Source organism: Hirundo rustica, chromosome 24 (assembly GCF_015227805.2).
Source record: "Hirundo rustica isolate bHirRus1 chromosome 24, bHirRus1.pri.v3, whole genome shotgun sequence".
Lineage (NCBI taxonomy): Eukaryota > Metazoa > Chordata > Aves > Passeriformes > Hirundinidae > Hirundo > Hirundo rustica.
The window spans coordinates 1,345,210-1,370,733 of NC_053473.1; the positions used below are offsets into that span (position 1 = coordinate 1,345,210).

Below are 25,524 nucleotides of genomic sequence, written 5' to 3' on the forward strand. Positions count from 1 at the left end.
CGGAAGCTGCAGGGCAGAGACACACCTGAGGGTAGCTGCCTGCCTAACAGGGTTTGCACAAACCCTTCACATAGTAGTCAAAAATACGTCTGGAAGGTAGGGAACAAAAGCTAAACTCATACTGGCTCAGGAAATATTTTATTCTTTATACTTTCATTAAAAAATAAACATAGGAAACAAAACCACAGAACACTCGTGTGATAGAAACGAACGCAGAAGGTCAGAGCATTGGCTGAAAGTGCATAATTAGGTCATGCTACCATGTCCCTGATCCCACCCTGTCCCCAAGCAAGGAGTCAGCAGGAAGCTCAACGAGCAGCACTACATGGAGCCCAGGCACTGCGGGGCCAAGCTGATGGCAGAGGGGAGCCCGTGCTCCCAGGAACGCAGTGAGGAAGGACATGCTGAGCAGGGAGCGCTCCAGGAGCTGCTGTGAGCCTCAGCCGGGCTCGTGGGGCAGGCCAGGGATAGCAAGTGTCATGGGATGTGGAATTATGAGACAGGGGAATAAACAGCTGGGAACAAAGGGTGAAACAGAATCCTGGATGTCACTCTGGAACAGCCCTGGAAGCAGAAAAATCCTTGATAAAAGGAAAACCAACACAATGAACGAGGGAAATGCTGCCTTGGGTGTGCTGGGCTCAGGTCTGTGTGGGGACAAACCCCAGTGACCCCAGTGAACCCAGCAGGACCTCGGTGGGCAGCAGCCACTGTGTCCCTACTCTCCTGGCCTCGGCTCAGGTGACCTCCTCACAGGGTGGGGCACGGGCACGGCCAAGCTCCCAGTGCCACGCATCGCCTGCAGCTGGAGCTGTCAAGCTTTTTGAGAAACACGATGTGATGAACCTTGCTGAGCACCGGGTCAAGAGCACAAACACTGCAGACGCTTTTGTGGCAGGCGATGAGCTCCTCCCCTGCCCTCTGCCCCTGTGGCCTCAGGCTCTGCATCACAGCAGCTGACAGCTTTGACCTGCGACTCCTTTGTGCGCAGCCCTGCGAGGACCCTGCAGACACAGTGACAGCGCAGGCCCCTCACACGCATCGCCCAGCCCGGCTCTGCGCCCAGGCGCGCTCAGGGAGCACGATGGAACATTCAGTACGTACACTATGATTGGAAGCTGGAACGTAAGAGCAGCTGGACTCACCCTCACACATCCACACGGCTGAGAGCGACCCGAGGTGGCTGAAGAGGTGACCCAGGGGTATGTACATGTCCTTGGGAGGGGTCACCGGCCTGCCTGAGACCAGGCTGGGGCAACTGCTCTGCCCACAGACTGAGCCACAGGAACAGCAGAGAGCGCAGCTTCTCCTGACCCATTCCTCCTCTTCCTCCAGCTTCCCACAGAGCCCCTGATTTCAAATGACTGCTGAGATCACACAGTTATGCACATGCTCTAGTCACAAGCAGCACAGAAAGCTGCTGTTCTGGTGCCTATTCCCACAGCATCCACAACTCTCAAGAACAGTCACTGCAAATCATTTGGGACTCTTCCTCCAGCTGAGACTTTTTAGAATGTTTTTCTTTGTGAGCTCCCTCCCGATCACTTCTCCCGAAGGACGCAGACTCCGGCGTCGCAGCGCTGCATCCCCAGGGAGGTGACCACTTCCCAGCTGTCAATGATGGGATCGTAGCACTCGATGCTGCTCAGCAGCGAGTTACCATCGTACCTGCCAGCACAGAAAGTTACAAATGAAGGACTGAAGGAAGAGCCTGAGGCATTCAGAGCTCTTCCTGGGAGGCTGGACAGCTGCAGACAGCAGAACAGCCCAAATTCGAACCGCTACATCAGGCTGACATCGCTGTCTGCTGCCGCTCTCCCGCCTGCCCGGGCCCTGGACCTTTGTGCTGCCTGCTTTGGGCGGGCACACCGGTGGGTGTGTCCTCTACAGAGGAGAGGCCCCGCGGAAGGGAGAGCAGCCGCGTCCCCTCAGGTCACCTGCTGCACACCCGGAGCTGCAGGAGCCCTGCGCTTACCCGGCGATGGCGTAGAGCCGGCCCCGCAGCACCGTGGCCCCCACGTAGCAGCGCGGCGTGGTCATGCTGGTCACCGTGGTCCACGAGTCGGTGCGGATGTTGTAGGCCTCCACCGAGGAGAGGTGCGCCGTGCCGTCGAACCCACCCACCACGTAAATGTGGTCATTGAGCAGAGCCACGCCAGCCCCTGAGGAGAGAAGGTGGCACAGTCACACCCAGGGGTGACCCCAGCAGCGCCGGGCTCGCTGTCACAGGGATGAACGGGTGAATTCCCCTCTTTTCACAGGATATTTTTTATGCTTGTGCCTCCCCCAAAGAGCTGATAACCGCGTCTCCTGTTGTTGTCTCCTATATGACACATGAAAACATCTCGCTCTCTTGACTCTGGCATGGGGGGCCTAGGCAGCACAGCAGCACAAGAGGTTTACCTGGGCTGACACCTGACCACAGGTGTGTGAGCAGAGCAGCACCAGGCCCGCTCTGCTGGCAGGCAGCTGGCTGGGACTGTCAGCACAGAGACAGGTTCCTCTGGTGCTTCTGATTCCCTGGTGTCACTCAGCTCCTGGCTGTGGCCTGGAGAGTAGCTGCACACTGCTCCATGCAAAGCTGGAGGAGGGATTTCCCTGACATTACTTCTCTGGAAGACAAAACGAAAACTGGTTTCTACACTGTTGCAGAGGCAGAGGTGGCTGGAGCAGCTGCCTGAACAGGTGTTCTCACAGTGAAAGCAGACAATAATATGCTGCTCCAACTGGGAATTTATGAAACCGGCAGCAAATAACCCCCACCAGCCTTGGTTCCTCCTTGGCAGCGCTGGAGGACACGGTGACGTTACCAGGCACTCAGTGGGCTCCTGCAGCTGGGAACACAGTCAGCTCTGTCAGGCTGTCACCCCCAACATGGAACTCTTGCACTAATGAATATCCTGAAGCAAATGAGGCAGCTTCCCTGCAGTTCGAGGGCATGGAACTGTCTCTTTACAAACAGGGTATAAGAGACTTTCTGCTCCACTAAACACATCCTGTCTGTCCTTGCTGAGAGCACCAGAACAGCTGGGAATGGCCAGGTTGGCCCAGTGCGCTCTCCAGGAGCTTTGGCTGAAGAGACCAAACCAAGGCCTAATCCCAAACCAAGGGAAATCAGGTCCAGCAATGCAATATGGCCAAGGTCTCTGAGAAGTCTTCTCCCTCCTGAATCTGTCCTAAGAGGTGAAAAGAAACAAGGAGGAAACGATCTCTGCCAATAAAGCCAAGATAACTCTTAGTTCTGGTCTTGAAATTCAAAGATCTGCACAGGGATGACTCTTAGAGGGTTTTTTGGGGCAAAAGAAGTCCTGCAGGGTCCAAGGTCACCAGGATGGACTTAACTGCCACCAGGATGAAGGCTGCAAGTACCTAAGGTGTGAGTAGTTAGGGGTGTTAGCACCAGAGTGACAGCACAAAAACTTGGGCAAAAAAAGAGCCCTTGGGCACACCCACGTTACAGATCTCAGTGCTCCAGGTCACAGTGCCAAGGAAGGAACTGGGTGAGCCAGTGCTGGGGTCAAGAGCAGCACCAGGTTCCTGCTGGCTTGTGGCACCAAGGAGCTCATGCTGCAGCCAAGGCACAGCTACTAAAGCCTCCAGCTCCTGTGGGGAGCACAGACCTGGGAAATGCCCATTATTGAAAGCTTTCCCTCGAACTCTGATTTTGGTCTTGTCCAAAGTCAGCCTTCTCTGGAGCCCAAAGCAGACCCTCCAGAAAGCCATCTGATCCTCAAGCTTCCTAGAGATTCATGGACTGGTCTCACACGGTGTCTCTGACCTAGGAAAAACTACAGATTTTATCCTGTGTTTTATTTGTATGGCTTTCCTAGATGTGGAATGTGCCCAGCTCCTAAATCAAATCCATTCTTGGCAGATAAACCAACACTTAACAGGAATATCCCTGTCACAAGAATATATATTTAAAGATTTAGGTTTTGGTGAATGCCACTGCAGGCACAAGAAAGCTGAATTGTTTTTGGAACAGAGCCCAGTTCTACTGAGTATGTAGCACTTGTCCCTAAGCAGGAACACTGCACAGGGATCACAGGGAGCAGCGCTGCCCAGGCTGACTGTGAGGTTATTGAAAGAAGCAAAGAAAAAGCAACTTCAGAAGGGATTTGGAAGAGGGTAAGCACGTAACTGTAGGAGCCACACAGGTGTGGAGGCACAGGCAGGGCCTGGACAGCCCATCAGCACAGCCTGGAGGGCAGGAGGCCTGAGGAACACGGCAAGAGCAGGTGGTCAAAACACCTGGGCACACAGGAGCTACAGGAGCCCCACAACAACTCCTCTGAGAAACGAAGGAGAGCTTAAACAGAAAGATACTCCGAAAGTAGGATTTTAACTGTATTTTTGTCCTAGATACAACTGCCAACTTAAAGCTGGGATAGAACAGCAGGCAGAGAGACAAGTTGGTGGGGGATAATTATTGTGTGACTGCACCGTTTGTGTAAGCCCAGTGCTGAGTGACACTGCTCTGGCAGTGCTGCCCCAGAGCAGGGCTCAGGTGAAGGAGCAGCCTGGCAGGGCACATCTGCCTTCACCGTGTCCTGTGCAGCTGCCAAGCACTGACCCAGTACTGGGGTCAGTTTGGGAGCTCCTCTCCATGCCATGCATCATTCCCAGTTGTGGAAATCACACAGCATCTCATCTCCCTCCCTGTAACTTGTAACCCTGCCACTACATTCCTCTACACACACCTTGGTATGGAATAGAGGCACGTGAAAATAAGTACATCTCTTGGGAACTCAAGCCAGTAGAATCATCCTTTCTCAAAGCCAACCCACCCACTGGGGCCAGCACATCCTCCAGGGCAGCAGAACACACCAGCAGTGACTGCTCCCTCGGTGCAGCAGGAGACACGCTGACCTCAAGGCACTGTGGGCTCTTACCTGAGCGCTTGGTGGCCATAGGAGTGACATTTGTCCAGTGTCCAGTGTGGGGGTCATACCTCTCGACAGAATTCAGGATGTTCAGCCCATCGTAACCCCCTGAAACAAAACACAGGAGCAAACCATGGGGCTGACCTGGGGAGAATGCTGTCTGTGCAGAGAGCAGAGCCACGCCTGGTGGGCCCCGGGCACAGGGTGGCACTGCCACCAGCACAGCCCACCCCGGTGGGGCAGAGGATCCTGCAGCCGGCCCAGAGCCAGCTCTGCCCCCACACTGCACTGGGCCACGTGGGAGAGCATCACCTCCCCAAACCAGCAAACCAGGCCAGCCCCATGGAGCTGCCTCTGAGCACAGAGGCCACTGCTGGTGCAGCCCTGCAGATTGCAGATGTGCAGCTCCCAGGTCTGTGCTGCAGCTGCACGAGGCTGAAAGGTGTGGGCTGGGATCTCTCAAGAGCTGTTACACAAGCCAATACTAAAATCCCAGGCGGCCCCAGCAAAGGAGCAGTGTGCTACTGTCCACCCCGGGTGAGCATGAGGAAGAGGAATAAACGTGGTTGGTTTATGGCCAGATTCAAGGCCAGGTTGGGCAGGGCTTGGAGTAACCTGGTCTAGTGACCAGGCAGGGGGTGGAATGAGACTAAATCCCTTCCAACCCAAACCACTCAGTGGTTCTATGAAACCAGGGCCTAAGATCTGTGACTCCCCAGGAACAGGACTGCAACAGACATGGGTGCAACGCTGGGCCTGCCTTTTCTGGGGCCTAGAAGGAGACGCACAGAACAAGCTTCAGAGTGCTTTGTCCTCTGGCAATCTCACTGTATCCACAGGTGTGGTGCTCTGAAACTGAAATGAGTGCTACAGCAAGAAGCTGGAGAACAAACTGCTCAGGATACACTTCTGGAGCACTGCAGCCACCATTGCTTTGTGTGGTGCAGGTGCACCCCCTGTCCCATGGCTACCTGCTGAATCTCTGGGCATTTCGATGCTGCCCAGGTCACACAAAGCCTCAGCTGGCATTGCTTATCTTCTACGCTTCTGCCATCCCTCAAATGCAGTGTTATTTGCACCGTGCAGCATTCTCTGAAGTATGTGGCAGCTGCAGTCCAAGCCATTGTGATGGGAACAGTGAGGTCAGGAAGCACTTCCTGACACAATTGTGAGTGCCCTGTGAGGGTAAACCGCTTCTAACACTGATGTGACAGCTTGGTGCTGCTCAGGCACCACTTGAATGGTCACTTGGGTAAAAAGGCAGGCTTTGCACAGCTGCCAGAGGTGCTGAGGGTACCTACCCAGGCAGTAGATCACTCCATTGGCGACCACGAGCCCCGCTCCCTCCCGTGCTGTCTGCATGTCCCCCAGCATGCTCCACTGGTCGATGTTGGGGTCGTAGCGCTCCATGCTGGTGTGACGGCGGCTCCCATCGAAGCCACCCGAAACGTAGATCATGTCTGCAGTGACAGAGGTGGGACACAGCCAGTCAGCCATGCACATGGAGCACCAGGGCCCTCACACACAGGCCAAAGCTACAACATGGACTGCAAACCATGGACAGAAAACAGACCGTGGCACACTGGGAGGCAAGATGAACCCAGGCTCCTCAGCCTGGCTCACAGGCCCTACAAACAAACACAAGCCCATCTGGCCTTTAAATCTGCTTCTTGCTGATGGATGAAAGAGAACACACAGAGTCCGGCTATGTTTTTTCATGCTGCAGAACCACTGAAACACTGCCATGCCCAAACCCCAAACCTGCCCCTGGTGAGCATCATGTCAGTGCCTCCCCAAAGTCCTCACTCCTTCCCTGCAGATGTCCCAGTCACTCCAGTGCTGGATGTCACAGCTGTACTCTGTCCCGTGCTCAGTGTTGTCCAACACTGTCACCACCCTCAGAGCTTCCCACTCCATAATCTCTCACAGAGCCCCTTTCCCCCAGCTCACGGATACGTGCTGCAGGAAGACAGCGGAGGCAGAGCTCCTCTCAGGAGATGTGGGCAAGATTTCCATTTCTGCATCCCGGTGATGAGAAGGCAGAATCTCAGGCTCCCCTCCTCCCCCAGAGCCAGCCCACTCTTCACATACCAGCTCAGGGCATCCCAGGCCAGAGCTGAAGAGGCCGATCTGCCCCGGCAGCGACCAGGACGTACCTCCGAGGGTCGTGGCTCCCGCCAGCCCTCGCCGCACGTTCATGGGAGCCACGGAGTACCAGATGCCATCCTCGTCTGATGTGTAATCCAGGCACTCCACGGAGCTGAGGCGGGAGCGCCCGTCGTAGCCCCCGATGACGTAGATGCGGTCGTGCAGGGACACCGTGGCCACGTATCGCCGCTTGCGGGTGATGCTCTGAGACAGCAAAGCAACACCAAGGTCAAAGACAGAAACGACACTGGGCATGGAGACCAACCACTGCTCTTCCACCCTCTTCTGCTGCTCCTTTGGGAAATGGCCCCCTGCCCCAGAGCAGGCAGCACTATGCAATTAAAGGACACAGCCTGAGTGACTGTGCCTGCCTCCTCCTGCCATGCTCTCTTCTTAGGGCCGTGTCTCTCTGCACTCAAGTATTTCGCACTAAGTGTCATTTATCCTGTGCTGCTGCATAATCTTTGATGCATTTGGGACGTTTTGTTAGCCTCCCACTGGCTCCTGCAGACACCGGTAATGGGAAAAAGTGGGGACTCTGATTTGATGAAGCTTTTAGCCTCCAAAAAAGATCAGAATTTTGGAACGCCACGTGATACTGAGTCTGCCCCGAGTGGTGATATTAAAGCAGAGGCAGTTCTCCACCATTTCACACAGATAAAGGCGATTTTAATTTGGGTAGAAATACTCCTCAGTGCAGGAATTCTCTTTTCCCATTATACTCCAAAACACTGCAAGCAGTGGGATCACGCAGCAGCCTGAAGACTGCACTGATTACACTGTTCCTATTGACATTCCAATTATCATCACTAACCTTAAAGCTTACCACCCCTTCACTAAGAAACATGATAGTTCTCACTCCCACAACCAAGATGTGGGTCTCTGCAGGCTCAGCTGATCAGGTCTATGACAACAACCCCCCCTCCCTCAGTCACTCGGCGAGCTGAAGGGGTTTCAGCATTCACCATGGGAATCTCTGAAGAATTTCTGTCAGAAATCCTCAGCAGATTGCACAGGACAGCCCAAGCAGACTGTTATTCAGCTGGTGCTGCAGGATCAGTGTTTGCCCGCAGCCTGGTGAGCCCAGTGGGGGACAGAACCAGTCCCTTACCGGCAGGAAGCTCCACTCCTGGGTCTTGGGGTCGTATTTCTCCACCACATCAATGGGGGACTGCTGGCTGCCGAAGCCGCCGATCACGAGCAGCACCTCGTTAGCTCCTGAGGCACAGAGGGACAGCAAAGCCAAGTCAATCCCTTCACAACCAAAGGGTCACCTCAGGGGAACAACCTGAAGAAACTCTGAGCCTTCCCTGGCACAAAGCTGCCTCTAAATCCCTGTTTTTGTCTCGGCTCTGGAGAAGGGACCTAACCTGGCTCAGGCAGTCACACTCTCTTTGTGCTCAGCAAGGAAGAGAAAGGAGAAACTCTTCAGAGCATGTGGCAGACGACTGACTGAGGTGTCAGGAGCTGGCTGCTGGAGAGCTGTTTCTCCTAACATCAGAGGCACTTTGAGAAGACAAGCTGCCTCAGACAGGTGCTGAAGTTCATTCCTTTATGCCTCCTTTTATATCCTTTCCACTGTTTTGCCCAAACCTCTCACCACCCCATGGAATCTGTAGAATGGCTGCTCCCTTGCAGCCTCCTCACAACACAAAGTCTTCTCTTGGTTTCAAGTGACATCCAGACCTGATTTAAGGGACTTTGTTCACCATGTAACTGAGAAACAAGTCAGGCCATCTGAAACTTGGAAAACTAATTAATTTTTTTCCAAGGAATTGTCTCTTAAATCTTGCGTATTTTATTTCAAAATTGCCTTCCCTCTACTTTCTTTTCTCAGAGATGAATTCTCTGAATTTTTCTTATTTCCTCCACGACTGTTAATAACAGCTGTGACCTGGAGATTTGTAACTTCCCCTCTAATCACTGCCTGGAAGCAGGCTTCTGTCTCGAGTTTAGAACAACTCAGCATCCTCTCGACTCCCTGGGCCCTTTCTGGAACAGGGAGTTTAATCACTGGAATTTAGGACTGTCAAGCCTTTCATTGCACAAGGACTGAACACCAAACAACAAACATTTAACAAGACTTTGTCTGTCACAAAGCAGAAAAGCTGCCACATCAGATGAAGAATAAGATAAAAATAACTGGGAAGGATACATAAGAGCTCCAACATCCTGGAAAGCCTCTTTTTTGGTAATGCAGCTAAAAGAGCAATCACTTCAGTTCCTCCCAAGCAAAGTTAAAACACTCCTTGATCATAGTTTGTAAGTGACACATTGCTGATATCAGATGGTAGGGAATCAATTAAACCAGCTAGGGCTGAATCTAAAGGATGAACCTCAGCAATAATGTGCATTTTTAACCTGTACAATTGGAGAATAAAACAGGTTTTTAATGTCTTTTTTAATCAGGTGATGCATTTCAACTAAGAATAAAAGGAAATGCACTTTTCTAAAATCATAGAATCACAAAAAGGTTTGTGTTGGAAAGGACTTTAATGCCATGTCACTCCACCCCCTGCCATGTTCAGGGACAATTTGCACTAACCCAGGTTGCTTCAAGCTCTGTCCAGCCTGGCCTTGGACACTTCCAGGGATAGAGCAGGCACACCTGCCCTGGGCACCCTGTGCCAGGGTCATAGCACCCTCACAGGGGAGAATTTCTTCCCTAGATTTCCCCTCTTTCAGTGTGCAACCATTCCCCATTGTCCCACTGCTGCAGTTTCTGACGAAGAGTCCCTTTCTGGCTTTGCTGTAGATTCCTTCAGACACTGGAAGGCCGATGCCAGTGACAGGCTGAGCTGAAGTGCAGGTCTTTAAAACTGGCATAGGAATTCCCACAAAATGTGCTGAGGCCTGGACTGTGCAGGAACAGCGTAACAACATTCCCTTCAGGCCAGAAAGTCTGATTGGTGTGTCTGACAAACCTAATCTGCCCTCCTCCTTTTGTGGTTAAACTGCTCTCTGTCCCCTAAAAGAGACCACGTTTTGGGGTTTTGGGGTCTCTCTCCACCACACCTGCAGCAGCACTGGAGAACACACAGGGAGGATTCCTTGCAGTAAGAGTGGTCCAAGCTGGCACTGATGCCAGTGCCCAGGGACTGCACCAGGACACAGACATGGCACAGAGTCTGACAGAAGAAGCCACTAAAATACTTTTCCTTCTTCTGTAGGTCATTCCTACATTTATGTTGCTCTTGAGTGCTCACAGCCCTAAGACAAGAATTTTCCAAACAATTCAGTGACCATGCTTGGTAGGAGTTACTGAAATAAAGGAAGATACCATCATTTATTTGCCTTAACAAGGCTGGGGGAAAAAAAAACAACCCACCTCTGAAGAGGAAGAGGGACATCTCCATGTCCTGCCTTGCACCCTCCCCTGTTCAATTCACTGTGGAAACTTGCTGTCACTGTCAGGCTGCTCTCATTCACCCCACAGCTCTATTTTGAACTCTGATATCTACCTCTTCAGACAGGAAGAAGCTCTTCCCACAGTTCTTGCAGAGCTGCATGCTGGGACAAATGTATCTGCAGGCATCAGCAACTCAGGAAGCTGCTTTTCAGGACACAGCAGGGGCCTGGGATTAAAGATAATCAGCTACTCCCCACACTGGTGCTAGAAAATTGTGCTCTGTAAAAGAAGCTGCTCTCTGTCCCACTGGGTACCATGGGATGACAAGTTACTGCTGTGAAGAGCATTAACACAATTACAAGGCACTAAGGTGTCTGGCACAACACCTGCCAGTGCCCTGGCCCCTCTCAGGGTCCTTTTCCCTGCTGCTCACCCAGACGTGCTCGTGTCCTGGGTCCTTGCATCTGGCTCCGGAGCTCGGGACGAAGGTGGAATTTCTTGGCTTCGTCTACGAGGTCTCTGCACTGCAGGCTGCAGCGTATAAAAGGCTGAGGAGAAACATTAGTCACTGGTACATGAAATGTATTTTAAGAAACCTCAGAAGAACTGTCCTAAAGCCAACCCTTATCAGCTCAGACAGCATGAAAAGGACTCTTGTGCGGGTCCTGGTGCAGACACTGCACACAGGGAAATGTAAAGGCAACTGAAGACCAGACTGCAGCTGAGAAGATCCGGCTCCATCCTCACAGTCTGGCACTGAAGGCTCATTAAGGAAAATGGTTGCATTGGAACACTAAAGGAAAGCCACTTCTGCTCCATTTAAGCCAGCAGAAGTATGACTAGGAAGGGGAACTGGCAGTGAAATCACACTTGATCTGCCCCACATAACTTGTCCTGCATCTGCCATTGAAGAAGAGATGGGGAGCACAGCACAACAAAACTGCTCAGCTGATTTACTGCCCTGATCACTGTGCACACAGGACATGGAGCTGTGAAGAGGCAACAGGAGCACTTGTTGAAGAGTGAGGGGCACCCAAGGACAGCCTCATCTCCTTGCACAATGGTGTGTAATTCCCTTCCCTAGCTGAGAGACTGGACCAACCTCCCATCAGCTCAGCACTCATCTTCCCTTGGGTGCTGGGTGCACATGCTGCTTCAGTAAGTTCAGATTTACCTCTCCAGGTTCCTGGTGTCTGTGTGAGGCAGCCACATGGGGCCAACGCTCCAGTCTCCACATGACCCCAGGCTGTGGATGTGCCATCCACAGGTCACACTGCACGTTCACTCTGAGAGCTGAGGGCTGTACAGACTTTGTCTCAGGCTGGATTTGGAACAGATCTATTTGTTTTGGTACTAGTCTCTTTTCCATTAGCTTCAATTTCAGTTTGAAGTGGACCACGACAATCTGACTGAACACGTTTTAGTTCTGGCATAACCTAACACAACAGCCCATTAAGTTGTCCTGATTTAATAATATCCATGCTCTATCACATCTGAGATGACTGTTGCTAAACCAGCCTTTTCCTGATGTAGAGAAATGCCTGTCATTCACCATTCAGCACCTGTCAGTTGACAAAGGCTAGTAACCCCATAGTACATCCTATCACCATCTAATCTGAAGGCTGGTTTGACCTTCTCTGGGCCTTCCTTTGAAATCTTGCCTGGGGTCAGCATCACTTCCTGTCTGGAATTAATTTTGCACTGAAAAGCTTAACTGTCTCTTTGCATCATCCCCATTTTGGGCTCCCTCTGTAGCATCCCAGAACCCAAAGCAGCAGCATTAGCCATGGCTCTTGGCTGTGTGTCAGTCCTGGACCCACACAGCTGCTGTCTTTCTCCCTCAGAGGTACTCCCTGGCCATCTGCACCTCAGACACCTTCTGAGGGGCCAGGACCTCCCTGAGATCAATGCCAGCAATCTTCAGCCTGGGGAAGGGGATCTGCCAGCGCTTAGGAATGAAGGCAGAAAGTACTTGTTGGAGACTGCAACAGATGACAGCAGAAAGGTGCTGCGGCTATCTGCAGAGACAGCTGACTAATGGCTCTGGAGAGGGCACGCTGCGGCTGCACAGCGGGACGCTGCGACCGCTGGCACAGCAAACACCGCTCGGCGTGCAGGGACAGCTCCTCGCTGTCACCAGCAAACAGTGGCACAGAGAGCTGCGAGGAGGTTCTGCGGGCCAGCAGAGCGCAGGCAGGAGCAGGCAGCGACCGCCGGTACCTCGGTGTCGATGACATCAGTGATGTAGCGGGGGGTGAGCAGCGGCATCCGCACGTACTGCAGCAGCTCCGGCAGCGACGCCTCTCGCTCCTTCTTGGAGTGCTTCACCCAGTTTATCACGGCCTCGAACACCGGCTCCTCCGAGTCCACCTGCAAGCAGGAGGCACATCCTGATGGCGTGGCAGCGTAACGCTGGAGCTCCTGCCATGGAGCACGCAGCGTGCAGGCTGCTGCACTGCTTCACAGCCAGCAAGGGAGCAGGACACCTCAGCTACCAGTCCCTTAGGGAAATCCCCATAAGCACAGCGAATTCCCTCACTTTCTGTTCTTTAAACCTGGGTTTGCTTTTCCCCCTGCAGCTGAGATCAACAATGGGCAGTCCAAGTCCCAGAGCAGTAAGAGCTATGGTGCAGAGCAGAGCCCGGAGCTGAGAGCTCCATCCACTGACACTGGGAACTCGCAGGACAGCTCCCACAGTTCTCTGGAGCAGGAGCTGTGATCCTGCAAAATTCAAAGTGCTGTCAAAGAGATTATTAGAATCAGGTTTCCTTTGCACAGTGAAGTGTCTGGCTTAGGCCTCTGCAGCCCTGCCCCTTGGACACTCCAGCCAGAGCAGGTACACTTTAAGGTATCTTTTTATCTCAATCCACCATTTAAAAATCCCAGGGCATGAATGTTACTGTTTATTTCTACTGTTTATTTTATTTTATTTTATCACTAGTTTATTTCTGTCTCCATTTAGGACTGGCACATGCTGATGCTTACACCACTTCTGGAGATTACACTGACTAAACTATCCAAATATGATACTGTTAGAGAACCACAGGTGCTCTGGACACCTATGATTACCAAAAGCAAAATAATTGTAAAAATCTCAATTATATATTACTTATGCTTTGTTTTCATTTTTCACATGTATCGGATCATCCAGTGTAAAAGGAAATCAGACATGAATTTATTATCACAAAGTCTGTTAACTGAGACTAAATATGAAGATAAAAGAAGAGCCTGTGATTAGAGGACTGAGCCTTCCCACCAGCCTATGACTGGTCCCCTTTGAAGTTCAGTTTGAAGCTGTCAGGCAGAATGTTTTGAATCAGGGAGTCACAGAGGTTAATTATGTAAGGCATTCTTCTATGCCACTGTTTTATATTTGTTACAGCGTAATTTGGAATGGCCTCTTTCTCTTGGAATTACAGGGAAAGGACAATTAGAGCTCACAAAAGGAGAGCAGACTACGGTATTGTTTCCAATTTCCCCACCTCCTCTTTAAATGCAACAATCCTGGGTTGATTTATTCCCTCCTGAACTGAATGTCCTCAGATATATTTAACAGTTTTACTGTTCATTAAACCATTTATGTTTTCTGATAAATGATGAGTAACATGGAATGCAGGATCACAGTAAGGACCTGGCATTGTACTCCTTGAGCAGCCCAGAGATTTTCTGAGAGTGTTCCCTTACCACACCCTTGATTCCACACAGCATCTCTGTGCTGCCACAGCAGGAGAGAGATCTGCTCCTTATCCCACACTGGTTTGGGTTAGAAGGGGCTTTAAAGCCCATCCCATTCCAGCCCCTACCATGGGCAGGGACACCTTCCATTATCCCAGGATGCTCCAAGCCCCATCCAACCTGACCTTGGACACTTCCAGGGATGGGGCAGCCACAGCTTCTCTGGGCAGCCTGTGCCAGGGCCTCAGCACCCTCACAGGAAAGAATTTCTTCCCAACATCTAATCTAAATCTCTCCTCTTTAAGTTACCCCTTGTCCTATCACTCTCTGTCCATGTAAAATCACTCTTCCTCTTTTTTATAAGCCTCTTTATTAGCTCTTACTGGAGCTGTCTCTTCTCCAGGTGAACACCCCCAGCTCTCCCAGCCTGGCTCCAGAGCAGAGGGGCTTCAGCCCTCAGAGCATCTCCATGGCCTGCTCTGGGCCCTCTTTAACAGATCCACGTGTTTCCTGTGCTGAGAACCCCAGACCTGGACACAGCACTCCAGGTGAGGTCTCACAAGGACAGAAAAGAGGAGGACAATCCCCACCTTGTCCTACTTGTCACATATTCTTAAGGTACGACAGTGCATGCCCAACACACTGCCTGCTGCTAGGTGTGAACCAGCCCTTCCAATCCACTACGAATGCCACTTTTCCTGAGCAGATCATATAAGAGGCTTGGCTGGGTCATTCTGAAGTTCCTCATTATTTTCTGCTCCCAGCCCAGAAGCTGCTCTCAGTATCATCACAACCCACAGGAGCTCAGCCTCTCACAGCACAAAACTGCAGCTTGTCAAACACCCAACTCACTCAGCCTTCTCCACTGTGGATCCCAGCTGGAGCTGGGTCCTTCACCACTGCCTCACACGCTCCTTCTCAAGCAGCCTCATTAACAAGGGGATGTTGCCTGGAGACCACTTTCAAAGAATACATCAACAGTTCTCTTCTGGCCACCTCTGTACTAGCTTTTCAGGAATCCCACCAAAGATATCTAATACATTTGCTTCCCAGCACTCCTGTTCCCCTGAACTCTGAGCAGTGATTGCTTCAAACCTTCCAACTGCAGTGAACATCATGTCTCGACAAAATCCGTCTCAATAAACAATCAAGATCTCTCCTCATCACCAGGAAATGTACAACTTATTCATAGAAAAGTTGGAAAAATGTACTGGACATGTTCCAGTCACGTAGCACATCCTCCAGAAGCTCACCTTGAGGGAACTCTATCTCCCTGGAACCCCCTCCAGAGTCAGACCACCCTGCACCATCCCAGGATTACTTGTGCTGCTGATCAGCAAGCAAACAGAAGTTAAAGCTTGGGGCTATTTCTGAAATGTAGGCATTGAGACAACTTACCTTCTCCAGGGAAAGGAGGGAATGAAAGGGCAATAACTCTGCAAAGGGAACTAACTCATTGTGATTGACTTGCAAGAAACGCTCGTGTGACAACAAATTCTTACAGAGAAGCTACATGGTATTGATAAAATTACAAACTAGCAAAAATAAAAAATAGACGCCTCTTTAAATTTAAAATTTCAAATTCAGGAACTGTGTGAGGAGTCCACCCCAGGAGTATGGACTAATTACTGACTGGTTTCAATGTTTTATTTCAATGCTTTGCACAGTAATGGTACTTTTCAGGTTTTACCTGAATTTCATCACACTTGATGAGCTTTTCAACCTCTTCTTGATTTAAGAGGATAAACTCTTCATGCTGAACCACCTCTGGAAAATGTTTCTGGCTGAAGACCTCTGCAGCTTGCATTAGATCCACACAATTGTGTGTCTCAGCAAAATCCCGAATGCCCAAACAATTTGATGGATCCAGCTGGCTTTCTAGAAACTCACAGCAAGCTTGTTTCACACCTACGGAAAATTGGAGGGGTGAATGAGCACTGCACACTTACTACCAGTCCACTGCTTTGGCAAGGGCCTCAAAAAAGAAAGTTCTAAGCAATAATGAAAATCCAATTCCAATAACAAGTAAAAGTACTGCAGAAACACACACACACGTATGAATTGCTTTGGAGACTGTGAATACACTTGGAGCAGTCAGACCATGTGTTTGGGATGGTTTGAGCTCTGGCAGTTCTACTCCATGAAAAAAATACCCCCATGTGAGACTAGGAAGACTTCAATGTGAGTTGTGCTCAGCTTCATGGATTACAAACCACTAATCTGCTAGTGGTTGTGGCACCAGGTTTCTATGCCTATGATAACTTCTGGGTAAGTTTTCTGAGATTTGGGATAATTGTCCAGGATAGCTCCATAGGTGCACGTTCAATGACAACAACCAGTCTGTTACTGACGCAGACATATTGTGATGGCAGCTTAAATGACATCTAGGATTGCTTCTTATAATAATATAGCTGAGCTGTAACATTTATGTGCTGTACAGCTCACAATTCCTCTTGGGCATACTCCTGCAGAAGTACAGTAGCCCAAGGAATGGAACCTCTGTTACCATTTTGTTTTGCACCCAAATCTGCTCCTCTGCCTATGAGACCACAGAGCACAAGAAAAGAGAAGATTGATATAACTACTTATAAATATCATTCCTCTCCCAATCCCTCTTCCATGCACAGAGGGTCAAACAAACCAAAGCTCTAAACAGCAGCAATGATGCAATTTGTGCTAATACTTGAATTACCTTTCAGCTGAAGCAGACATGCTGCTGGCAGCAATTCTTGGACATTTTCTACTGTCACATGCACAGTTTCTGTATATACAAAGTCCAGCAGGATTTCCATGGTGGAGGCTGTCAGGCCCTGGATATCCACACAGGGTTTATCTTTCTCTGAGAGCTGTAAATTAAAAGGGAGAGACAGCTTTATTTTTCATTAATGGGATCAAAAAGCCCACAACACTCAGCAGGTTTGAAAATAAGATCTGTCAGAGGTTGCAACAGAGATTTGTCCCTTCTATTCCGGTGCTCACTGAAAGGATACAGGGAAGGAGGGAATTTCCCTACAGAATTCACTAACAGAATGAGTAAGAGCCTAAGTTCTTTATGGATCAAAAGGACATTCACACTGCACCTGTGAGCTGAGATTTGAGTCAGCAGAGACGTGTCACCTGTGCAAGACAACGGAACTCTCTCCTCCATGCAGTACTCCAAGCTTTACTCCAAGGGAATTCCTCCCTGAGCTGGATGTGTGTGACACACTGCAGTTCACATGGAGTCCACACCTAACTGTTGGCCAAAACCAGGTTCTTTCACCTGCTGTGAAAGAGGCCAATCCACACCCAGAGCTCAGGTATTTGATTCATTTCAGTTCAGCACAGAAAGTGGGGCTGGGGACCAATTCCCAAAGCCAGCACATGAGCAGCAAAATTCTTTACTATTTATACATTCTAGCAAACAAAGGCATTAATGTTCACTGGCTACAAGCTACCTAGTTCTCTTATTGATTAGCCTTCTATCTTCTATTGGTTAACAATTTCCTCGCCTCTTATGCTAATTAGTCTCATGTTCAGTCTTTCTTTTCCTCTGGGTCAGGGACTTTTGGAATCAGTGGCTGTGCGTCAGTGGTCACAACATGCCCCTGGCCAGAATTATCTTCTACCCATTCAGAGCTGAGTTCAGCACAACTCCTGAGCTGGCTTTATCAATTTCTTCCCTGTTTTGGGAGTTTTGCCATGTGTCTCTGTGCCCTCTATCAGTAGGACATCCTTCTGCCTGAGCTTTGGTAGCTTCCCCCTGGGCATGTCCAGCTCTAAACCTGAACAAGTCAATTCTTGTGCTGACGAGTAATTTTCCTTTCCAACACCTGGCCATCTTCACCACTCCACTCTAAAACCAAGCCAAAGAAAAAGCTTTCTCAACTCGTCCATTTCCTGAATCATTCTTCAAGCTTATGGTGAACTTTATTCCTAAAATGAAATGAAGTAAAATGACAGTTTGTGCAGTGATGGCACTTACACAGACCAGAATTTGTCCCCTGACTATTTTATCACCTCTATGATTAATTTTGGAATAATTATTTTTTTCCAAGGAACATTATCCTCTCAGCGGTCAGTCTTTGGGAACAGCAAATTCTGTGCATCCATCAAATTTGCACAAAACAGATTATATTTCACAAAGCATCAGTTTCATGGCTCGGTGCCTCCAGCACAGAACTGCTGCCAGAGCATCTGATGATTCTTGACCAGTGGCCTGGCTGGTGGGCTCACTGATCACACCCTGCACATTGCTGCCAGCTCAGCAGCACGGCTGCACCTCAAGAGATCATGATCTTCCTGTGGCACGCTGCAAAACCAGCCCCCGACTTCTGGAGCAGCCAGCACCAGTGCAAGCACAATGCAGACGAAAGCCCATGGCTTCTCTTGCAAAGAATGAGCCCAAAGTTGGTACAGCCAGTCGGGCAGAGGTTCAGGGAGCAGAAAGCATGGCCAAAGCACCACCACTAAGCTTCAAATCTGCCACAGCTGGGGAAAGGGGAGCTGATACAGAATACAGAAAATAAGAGCAGTGGAAGCTATTCCTGCAGAGGCATCCCATGACACAGCAGAGATGTCTGCTGGGACTGAGCCCTGTCTGTGATGTAGATACACTTGCAGTAGAGAAGTACAGGACATAATGGTAACCCTCAAAGGAATTTAAGGGAAGAGGCCTTTTAAATCTGTTGACTCAGTGAACAAACTTTATGGATTCCCAAGTCGGGAAGGAACAGCAAATTACCTTGTCTGACCTGCTGTGTGACAGGCCAGGCATTGCATTCAGAAGCTAAAACCAGTTCCTGCCTTGGGCCAGACAAAACATTCCTGAAACAAGACTAAGCTGTTTATACCACGAAAAGACACAGATGCCACCAAAGTTCAGATTATTCCAATAAACAAATGGAGACATAGGACATACATATTTAGGATCAAAGATGTTACAAACTTCTACTGATCTCCTGATAGCTGTAAGCATCAGCACTTCACACATCAGCCTGGAGCTGATAAAGAAGCTCCTGACTCACAATCAGTCAGCCATGCACATACTCTCTTCATATTTCTGACCACAACACAAACCATAAGGACAACACTAATACCATACAGATGATTACTTCCTGCTTCCCTTGTATTTCTGCTAAACTCCATTACTTGGTTGTTGTTTTGCTCAGTATGCCTAGAAGGAAGGAAGTATTTTATGTAACTTCACCTAATGTGTGTGATGCAGAATCGGGATCCTAACATCATACCTTAAAGAAGAGTCTCAGTGTGGAGACGACTCTGAGCACAGAATCACGGAATGGTCTTGGTTGGACCCTCTCTGTCAGTTTGAAGCCATTCCCCTTTCTCCTGTAACCCAAGTGAAAACAGTCTCTCTCCATCTTTTGTGTTGGTTCCTTTCAGGTACTGGAAGGTCATCCCAGAGCCTTCTCCAGACTCAGCAATCACAATTCTCTCAGGCTTTCAGACTCATGAGGACTCTGAGCTGAGCTCCAGCCTGTGTGTGCAGCACTAGAGAACTGCCTGCAGTGCTCAGTGCTGGGCTGCTGGGACACAGAGTCCCTCGTTCATCCACACAGCCATACTCAGAATGCAAAATGATGGTCATATAATGCTAGCCAATACACAGACAGGCCAAGCAGCTTTCCTCTCCAAGGTGTTCACTGTTTACTTTTGAGGTTGTTCAGTGGCACCAGACATCTCTCTGCATCTCTGCAGTCGGAATTTCAGATCTATTTCCCACTTTGTTAATATCAGAGCTCTGCTCACTCTCCCTGAGGGGAGTAAAGTAGCCAGGGATTGATAGTCCCTCATACAAGCACACTTCTAACATCATAGGAAGTGTGCAGCAGTACAGATCCCAAAATCAACTGCAACATCCAGGAAAACAACTAAGGAGAATAACTTTGAGGCCTCAGGAGTTTTATCTCAAAGTGCCCAAGATGCTGAAAGCCTTAAGGCACGGGCTGCAGGCTACAGCTCTTTTGTGAAACACAATATTGCTTCTTCCATTCCATCCATAAATCATTGTGCTGGGTTGGGGTAGAGTTAATTTCCTTCCCAGTGGCTGGCACGGGGCTGTATTTTGGATTTGTGCTGAATGTTGGGATGATAATGGAGATGTTTTTGTTATTGCTGAGCAGTGGTCGCACAGAGCCAAGGCTTTTCTGCTTTTCATACTGCCAGGCTGGCGAGGGGGCTGGGGCTGCACGGGAAACTGGGAGGAAACACAGCTGGGGCAGATGTCCCAAAGTGATCAAAGTCATGTTCCACACCATGTGACATCACACTCAGTATCTAAAGTGGGGCAGAAGGAAGGAGGGGCAGGGATGTTTGGAGTGATGGTGTTTGTCTTCCCAAGTCACTGTTACGTGTCATGGACCCCTGCTCTCCATGGGATGGCTGAACACCTGCCTGCCCATGGGAGACAGGGAGTGAACTCCTGGTTTTGCTCTCCATGGGATGGCTGAACACCTGCCTGCCCATGGGAGACAGGGAGTGAACTCCTGGTTTTGCTTTGTTTGCATGTGTGGTTTTTGCTTTACATATTAAACTGTCTTTATCTCAACACACAAATTTTCTAGCTTTTATCCTTCTGACTCCCTCCCTGATCCTGCTGGTGAGGGAGCAAGCACGGGCTCTGAGGGGCTTGGCTGCTGCCTGGGGCTAAACCACGACAATCATGCAGGAGAACGCGTTTAAAATTTTGCAACTCCTCTCTTACCCAAGGCTACTTCTTGTTTGTGCCTTTACTAATGCAGATACACAAAAGTACACTGGAATAAACCCTAATTTCTTCTCACAGGGGAAGAGAAATGCTGGCATGACAGTGCTACTGTGTGGCTCACTGCACCCTGGAGAGCAATCACAGCACAGGCAAGCTGACCATGTAAGAACCTGGAAACACCAGCTGTTTACTTTCAGAATAATATTTTTCTGTTTTGGGGGGAAAGAACCCATCAATTTCCAGAACACAGCCTCCAAGAGAAGACAGAATAGTTTCTTTCTGAGGTGGAGCCAGTGATTAGCTCTTAAAAGATCCCAAGTTATGTTAACTTGGCCAAACAAAGACAAATACCAGTGCACAACCAAGATCCAGGGGAGATAAAATTTCTCTGCAATTTTCACTACAAGGAACAACCCTGCAGGTAAAACTGATGGTGTTTCAGTTCTCCCACACTGCTCAGCACAGGGGCAAAGGAAAGTATTGTAAAAAGCCTGGGATTCATCAGGTGATCAGTGGCTTCTCCTCATTCTGTAAAACGGGAACAGAAAACAGGAAGAAATTAATACAAAGCTAGGCTGAGAACTTTAAATGTTACAAGTCAGAAGCGAGAGAAGGAAGGAAACGTGAGACACAGAGAAGCAAAGGCAGTTGTTTATGAAACAGTATCTGCTGACAGTCTCAGTGTTGTACTGGCCATGCACAGATGTGACACCAGGCATACTGTGGCATAACCCCAGGGTGAAAGGCCAGGAATGCAACGGCATAACCCCAAGATCAATTCTGAACAAAGCCTCGTGCAGCCCAGCCTGGCACATCAGAGCAGCCAAGCAGTCCCCAGACCTGCAGGAGACAAGCGATGGAGTGCTGAGGGAGCCCTGGAAGGGCCTGTCAGTCCATGACACCAACTCTGAGCTCCCTGGAGTCCCAGCCTGGCCAAACCCTGCACCCACAAGCGCCTGGAGAGTGTCCAAGCACTGTCCCATCACAGGCCCCGACACACTTGTCGCTGACACGCACAGGAAACGTGTCCACTCGGAGGCTTACCAAGCTGCCCCTTCCTGGAAGGAAGCTCTCCCACAAACACTCTGTAATTGTGTGCCCCTTGGCAGGTTGGTCACTTTAGGGTTTCCATAACAAAGAAGCAAGCTTGGAAGAAATATAAACTGAGAAAAAGAAAACACAACCTTAAAGCAGAAGCATTGTGGGAGCACAAGAGAGCAAACAATTCTGCCCACAGAGCACAGGCATTTTCCCAGGAAGAATTTAATTTCCAAGGAAGATTTACATGTCTAAACAAAGGTCGCTAAAATGTTACAGTTAACACTGTAACGAAGCAAGGACAGACATCTCAGCTCAGACTCAAAGCACACCAACACCCAGCCTTTGTTAGCAGCCACAAAGAACATTCTGGAGCACACGGAGTGATTGGATCTCTGCACAGTGCCTAGACAAAGTCCAGAAACAAAAAGCACTGACAGGAACATGGAGACAAACCCAGAGAAGCAGAGATACTCTGCTGTACTGCTGAGCACCTAGAGCTACTGGAGAACAGAGAACTTCAGCCTCCAGGGATTGAGTTTACTTTGTGTGTTTTCTTCATTTAATTACATTTGCTTTACGCAGAGAAATAGGACAAACCTGATGAATTTACAAATTTCATGAAGATATGGACCAAAAAACATATTGGTCTGTGGTCAGGCCATAGATGCATCATTTTGGTTTCTTTGCATAGGACTGTAAAACCTGAGACACCTGCTGCCCCGACAGCACTGACAGCAGTGGGCACACTGAGAGCTCTGCCACAGCCTTCATGCCTGGGTAAAACAAAGAAAAAAATCATTCTCTGCTGCAATGACTCTTGGGCTAGCAGGGAGGGCGTTAGGACCTGTGAGCTACTTAATAATGTTTCTCCCTGCTAGTGGGGAAGATGGTAGGATAAGGAAAGCATCTTCCATAAGAAAAAGCTGCAAAGATTGACTCGAACTTCTAAAGACAAAGCCAGTCGAAGCGTCTGACGTTTAACAGTGAGAGCCAGTTCTAGCTGAAGCAGTGCCTGTCAGTGACTCAGGGAAACTGCACAGGTAGTGCAAGTCTCACAGGAAGGGCTGAGAGCCAAGGTGCTCACAGGTGAGATGTGCTGAGGGCAGCACCTGGGGCTCAGAGCCACCCCAGCCCCAGTGACACCCCCACGGCAGCACACCAGCCCAGCTCTCAGCCAGTGCCGAGGGGAGCCCAGAGCATGCATCAAACACCCTCCCTTGCCCAGACTCCCCAGCACAGCTCCCACAGCTCAGCACCAGGGCAGGAAAGATGCCAGAACCACAGAAACCACAAATCACCACTAGAAAAATAAGTAAATGTATCAGAACACTCCGGCTTGGCAGCTCAGCCTGGCAGCTCGCTGGGCACAGAGTGGTCACAGCAGACCATGAATCAAGGCCACAGTCCCTGCCACAAGCTCTTAACTCTCCACCAGGTCACAATAAAGGGCTCTGGGGCCACCATAAGAAGACACAGAATCACCTCGAAGGGCTCCAGGGCCACCAGGACAGAACCCAGAGGGCTCCAGGGCCACCATGGCGGGATCTGGAGCCCATGGAGAAATCCTGGGCCACCCTGGGGAAACCCAGAGAGACCAAGGGCCACCATGGAGAAATCCAGGGCCACCATGGGGGTTCCTGAGACGCCCAGAGCCACCACGAAGGGATCAAGAACCACAACGGGGGCATCCTGAGCAACCACGGAGAGTATCCAGTGGACTTCGGGATCACCACAAGGGGATCCTGGGCCCCTAAAGGGGGATCCTGGCCCAGCTGCTGAGCAGCCCAACAGAGAACAGCCCAAGCACTGGGCGGCCCTGCCTCCTCCACCCACGGAGTACCCAGGGCCGGCGGCAGCACCGACCTCGCTGGTGAACATGGCGCAGAAGTAGTCGCTGCAGGCGGCCAGGACGATGCGGTGGGCCGGGAAGTCCTTGTGCTCCACGCGGAGGGTGACGTCGCAAAGCGTGTTGCTCTTACGCAGGGCGTTCATGGCGTTGAGGATGGACTTGGCGTGGGAGTTGGTCATGATGTCCTTGGGGGGGGCCATGGCGCGCGGCACCTGCGGGCACAGCCAGCACGGCCACATGGCACGGCGCCCGCCGCCGACAGGGGGCGCTGCCGCCGCGCCGCCCCGCCCGCCCTCAGCGCCCGCCCCGCCCGGCGCCCCCGCCCACCGCGACCCCGCGGCACGGCCGCCCCGGCGACACCCGCCAGGGGCAGCCCGGGGTCGGCAGCCCGGCCCCGCCCTGCCCCGCCCAGCCCGGAGCCGCCCGGCCGGGCCGCACTCACCGCCGCGGGGAGAGGTCCCGGCCCGCACACCTCGCCTCCCCCCCGCCCGTCCCTCTCCCCGCGCCGCGCGCTCTGATTGCGTCATCGCGCCGCGCGCACAGCGCCCCGCCCCTGGGTGCCGGGCGGTTGCCGAGCAACGAGTCCGGGGCGCGCCCCACAGCGCCCCCCAGCGGCCCCCGAGCGGCCCGCGGGACAGAGACCGTGAGGGGCCGGGGAGGGTCTGGAGCACCGGGAGCGGCTGTGGGAGCTGGGAAAGGGCTGAGCCTGGAGAAAAGGAGGCTCAGGGGGAACCTTGTGGCTCTGCACAACTCCCTGACAGGAGGGGACAGCCGGGGTTGTCCGGTTCTGCTCCCAGGGAACAGGGACAGGAGGAGGGGGAACGGCTTCAAGATGGGCCAGGGGTGATTCAGGTTGGAGACTGAGGAAAATTTCTTCCATGAAGGGGTGGTCAGGCCCTGGCACAGGCTGTCCAGGGCAGTGGGCATGGAATAGTGGAATCACTATTCCTGAAGGTGTTCAAAAGATGTGTGGATGTGGCACCTGAGGACATGGTTTTACGGTGAACATGGCAGTGCTGGGGGAATGGTTGGACTCAATGATTTTAGAGGGCTTTTTCAGCCTTAATGATCCTGTGATTCCATGATTCTTGGTTCCCCGTTGCATTGCTCTGGAAGCAGAGCCTTCACAGAGCGTCAGGCAGGGGCCATGAGCTGCCTCCTCTGCTCTGCTGTGGCTTCTGCAGGTGAACCCCTAGAACAGGCTCTGCCGGGGCTGCAGGAGCCAAGCTGTGAGCCAGGCACCAGGATCCTGCTTCAGAATCCCAGGATTTTTAAATGAATACTATTTTTGAGTTCTTCCCACACACACAACTCAACATCTCCGGCAGATCGCCTCCAGCTGACAGCCCTGAGCCGCCTCCGCTCCCCCCCTGCCCTCAAGCTTGCTTCCAATCCTGCCTGGGTACGAATTCTAAAACTTGAATCCATACATGCAGTCAGGTATACAGTCATTGTCAGCAACCTGAGATGAAGTCCCAGTTAAATGTAGAACAGCGTATGACTGAAGGAATCTGTACATCGAGGTTGAGAGATCCTGACCTGGAGGCTGATCATTAATTCATAAGCTTCCTCCTCTAAGAACCAGGATCAGTCTGTTTGGAGGCTGTACATGGAATGGGAGTTTGGAGGATTTGTTTGACCTCAGCCATGCTAAAGAAGCAAATGATTGGCAAGACCTATCAGTTGGAGATGAGAATTCCGTGTTCAGCAAGGAGGGCAGTTTACCACTGCCTTCAGAGCTGGCAGATGCTCTGCCACGGGGGATTTTTAAGAAGGCAGCACCTCATTTTGTAGATCCAACTGAAGCAGAAATTATTGTACTGGAGGCAGGTACCAGTATGTGTGTCAGACAGCATCATCATCTGGTCCTCTG

The 25,524-nt window shown here is 50.8% G+C and overlaps 1 protein-coding gene across 1 annotated transcript; it reads right to left on the reverse strand.

The window, feature by feature from the left end:
- Window positions 1–116: 116 nt before the first annotated feature.
- KLHL12 (kelch like family member 12) lies at window positions 117–24,178 on the reverse strand. Its single transcript, XM_040085665.1, is given in 13 exon segments — window positions 117–1,668; window positions 1,976–2,162; window positions 4,893–4,991; window positions 6,185–6,343; window positions 7,040–7,235; window positions 8,143–8,249; window positions 10,814–10,928; window positions 12,601–12,750; window positions 15,746–15,963; window positions 16,748–16,901; window positions 23,666–23,863; window positions 24,094–24,135; window positions 24,137–24,178. Coding segments are annotated over 13 exon segments (1,794 nt in total). The 3' UTR covers window positions 117–1,541.
- Window positions 24,179–25,524: the final 1,346 nt, after the last annotated feature.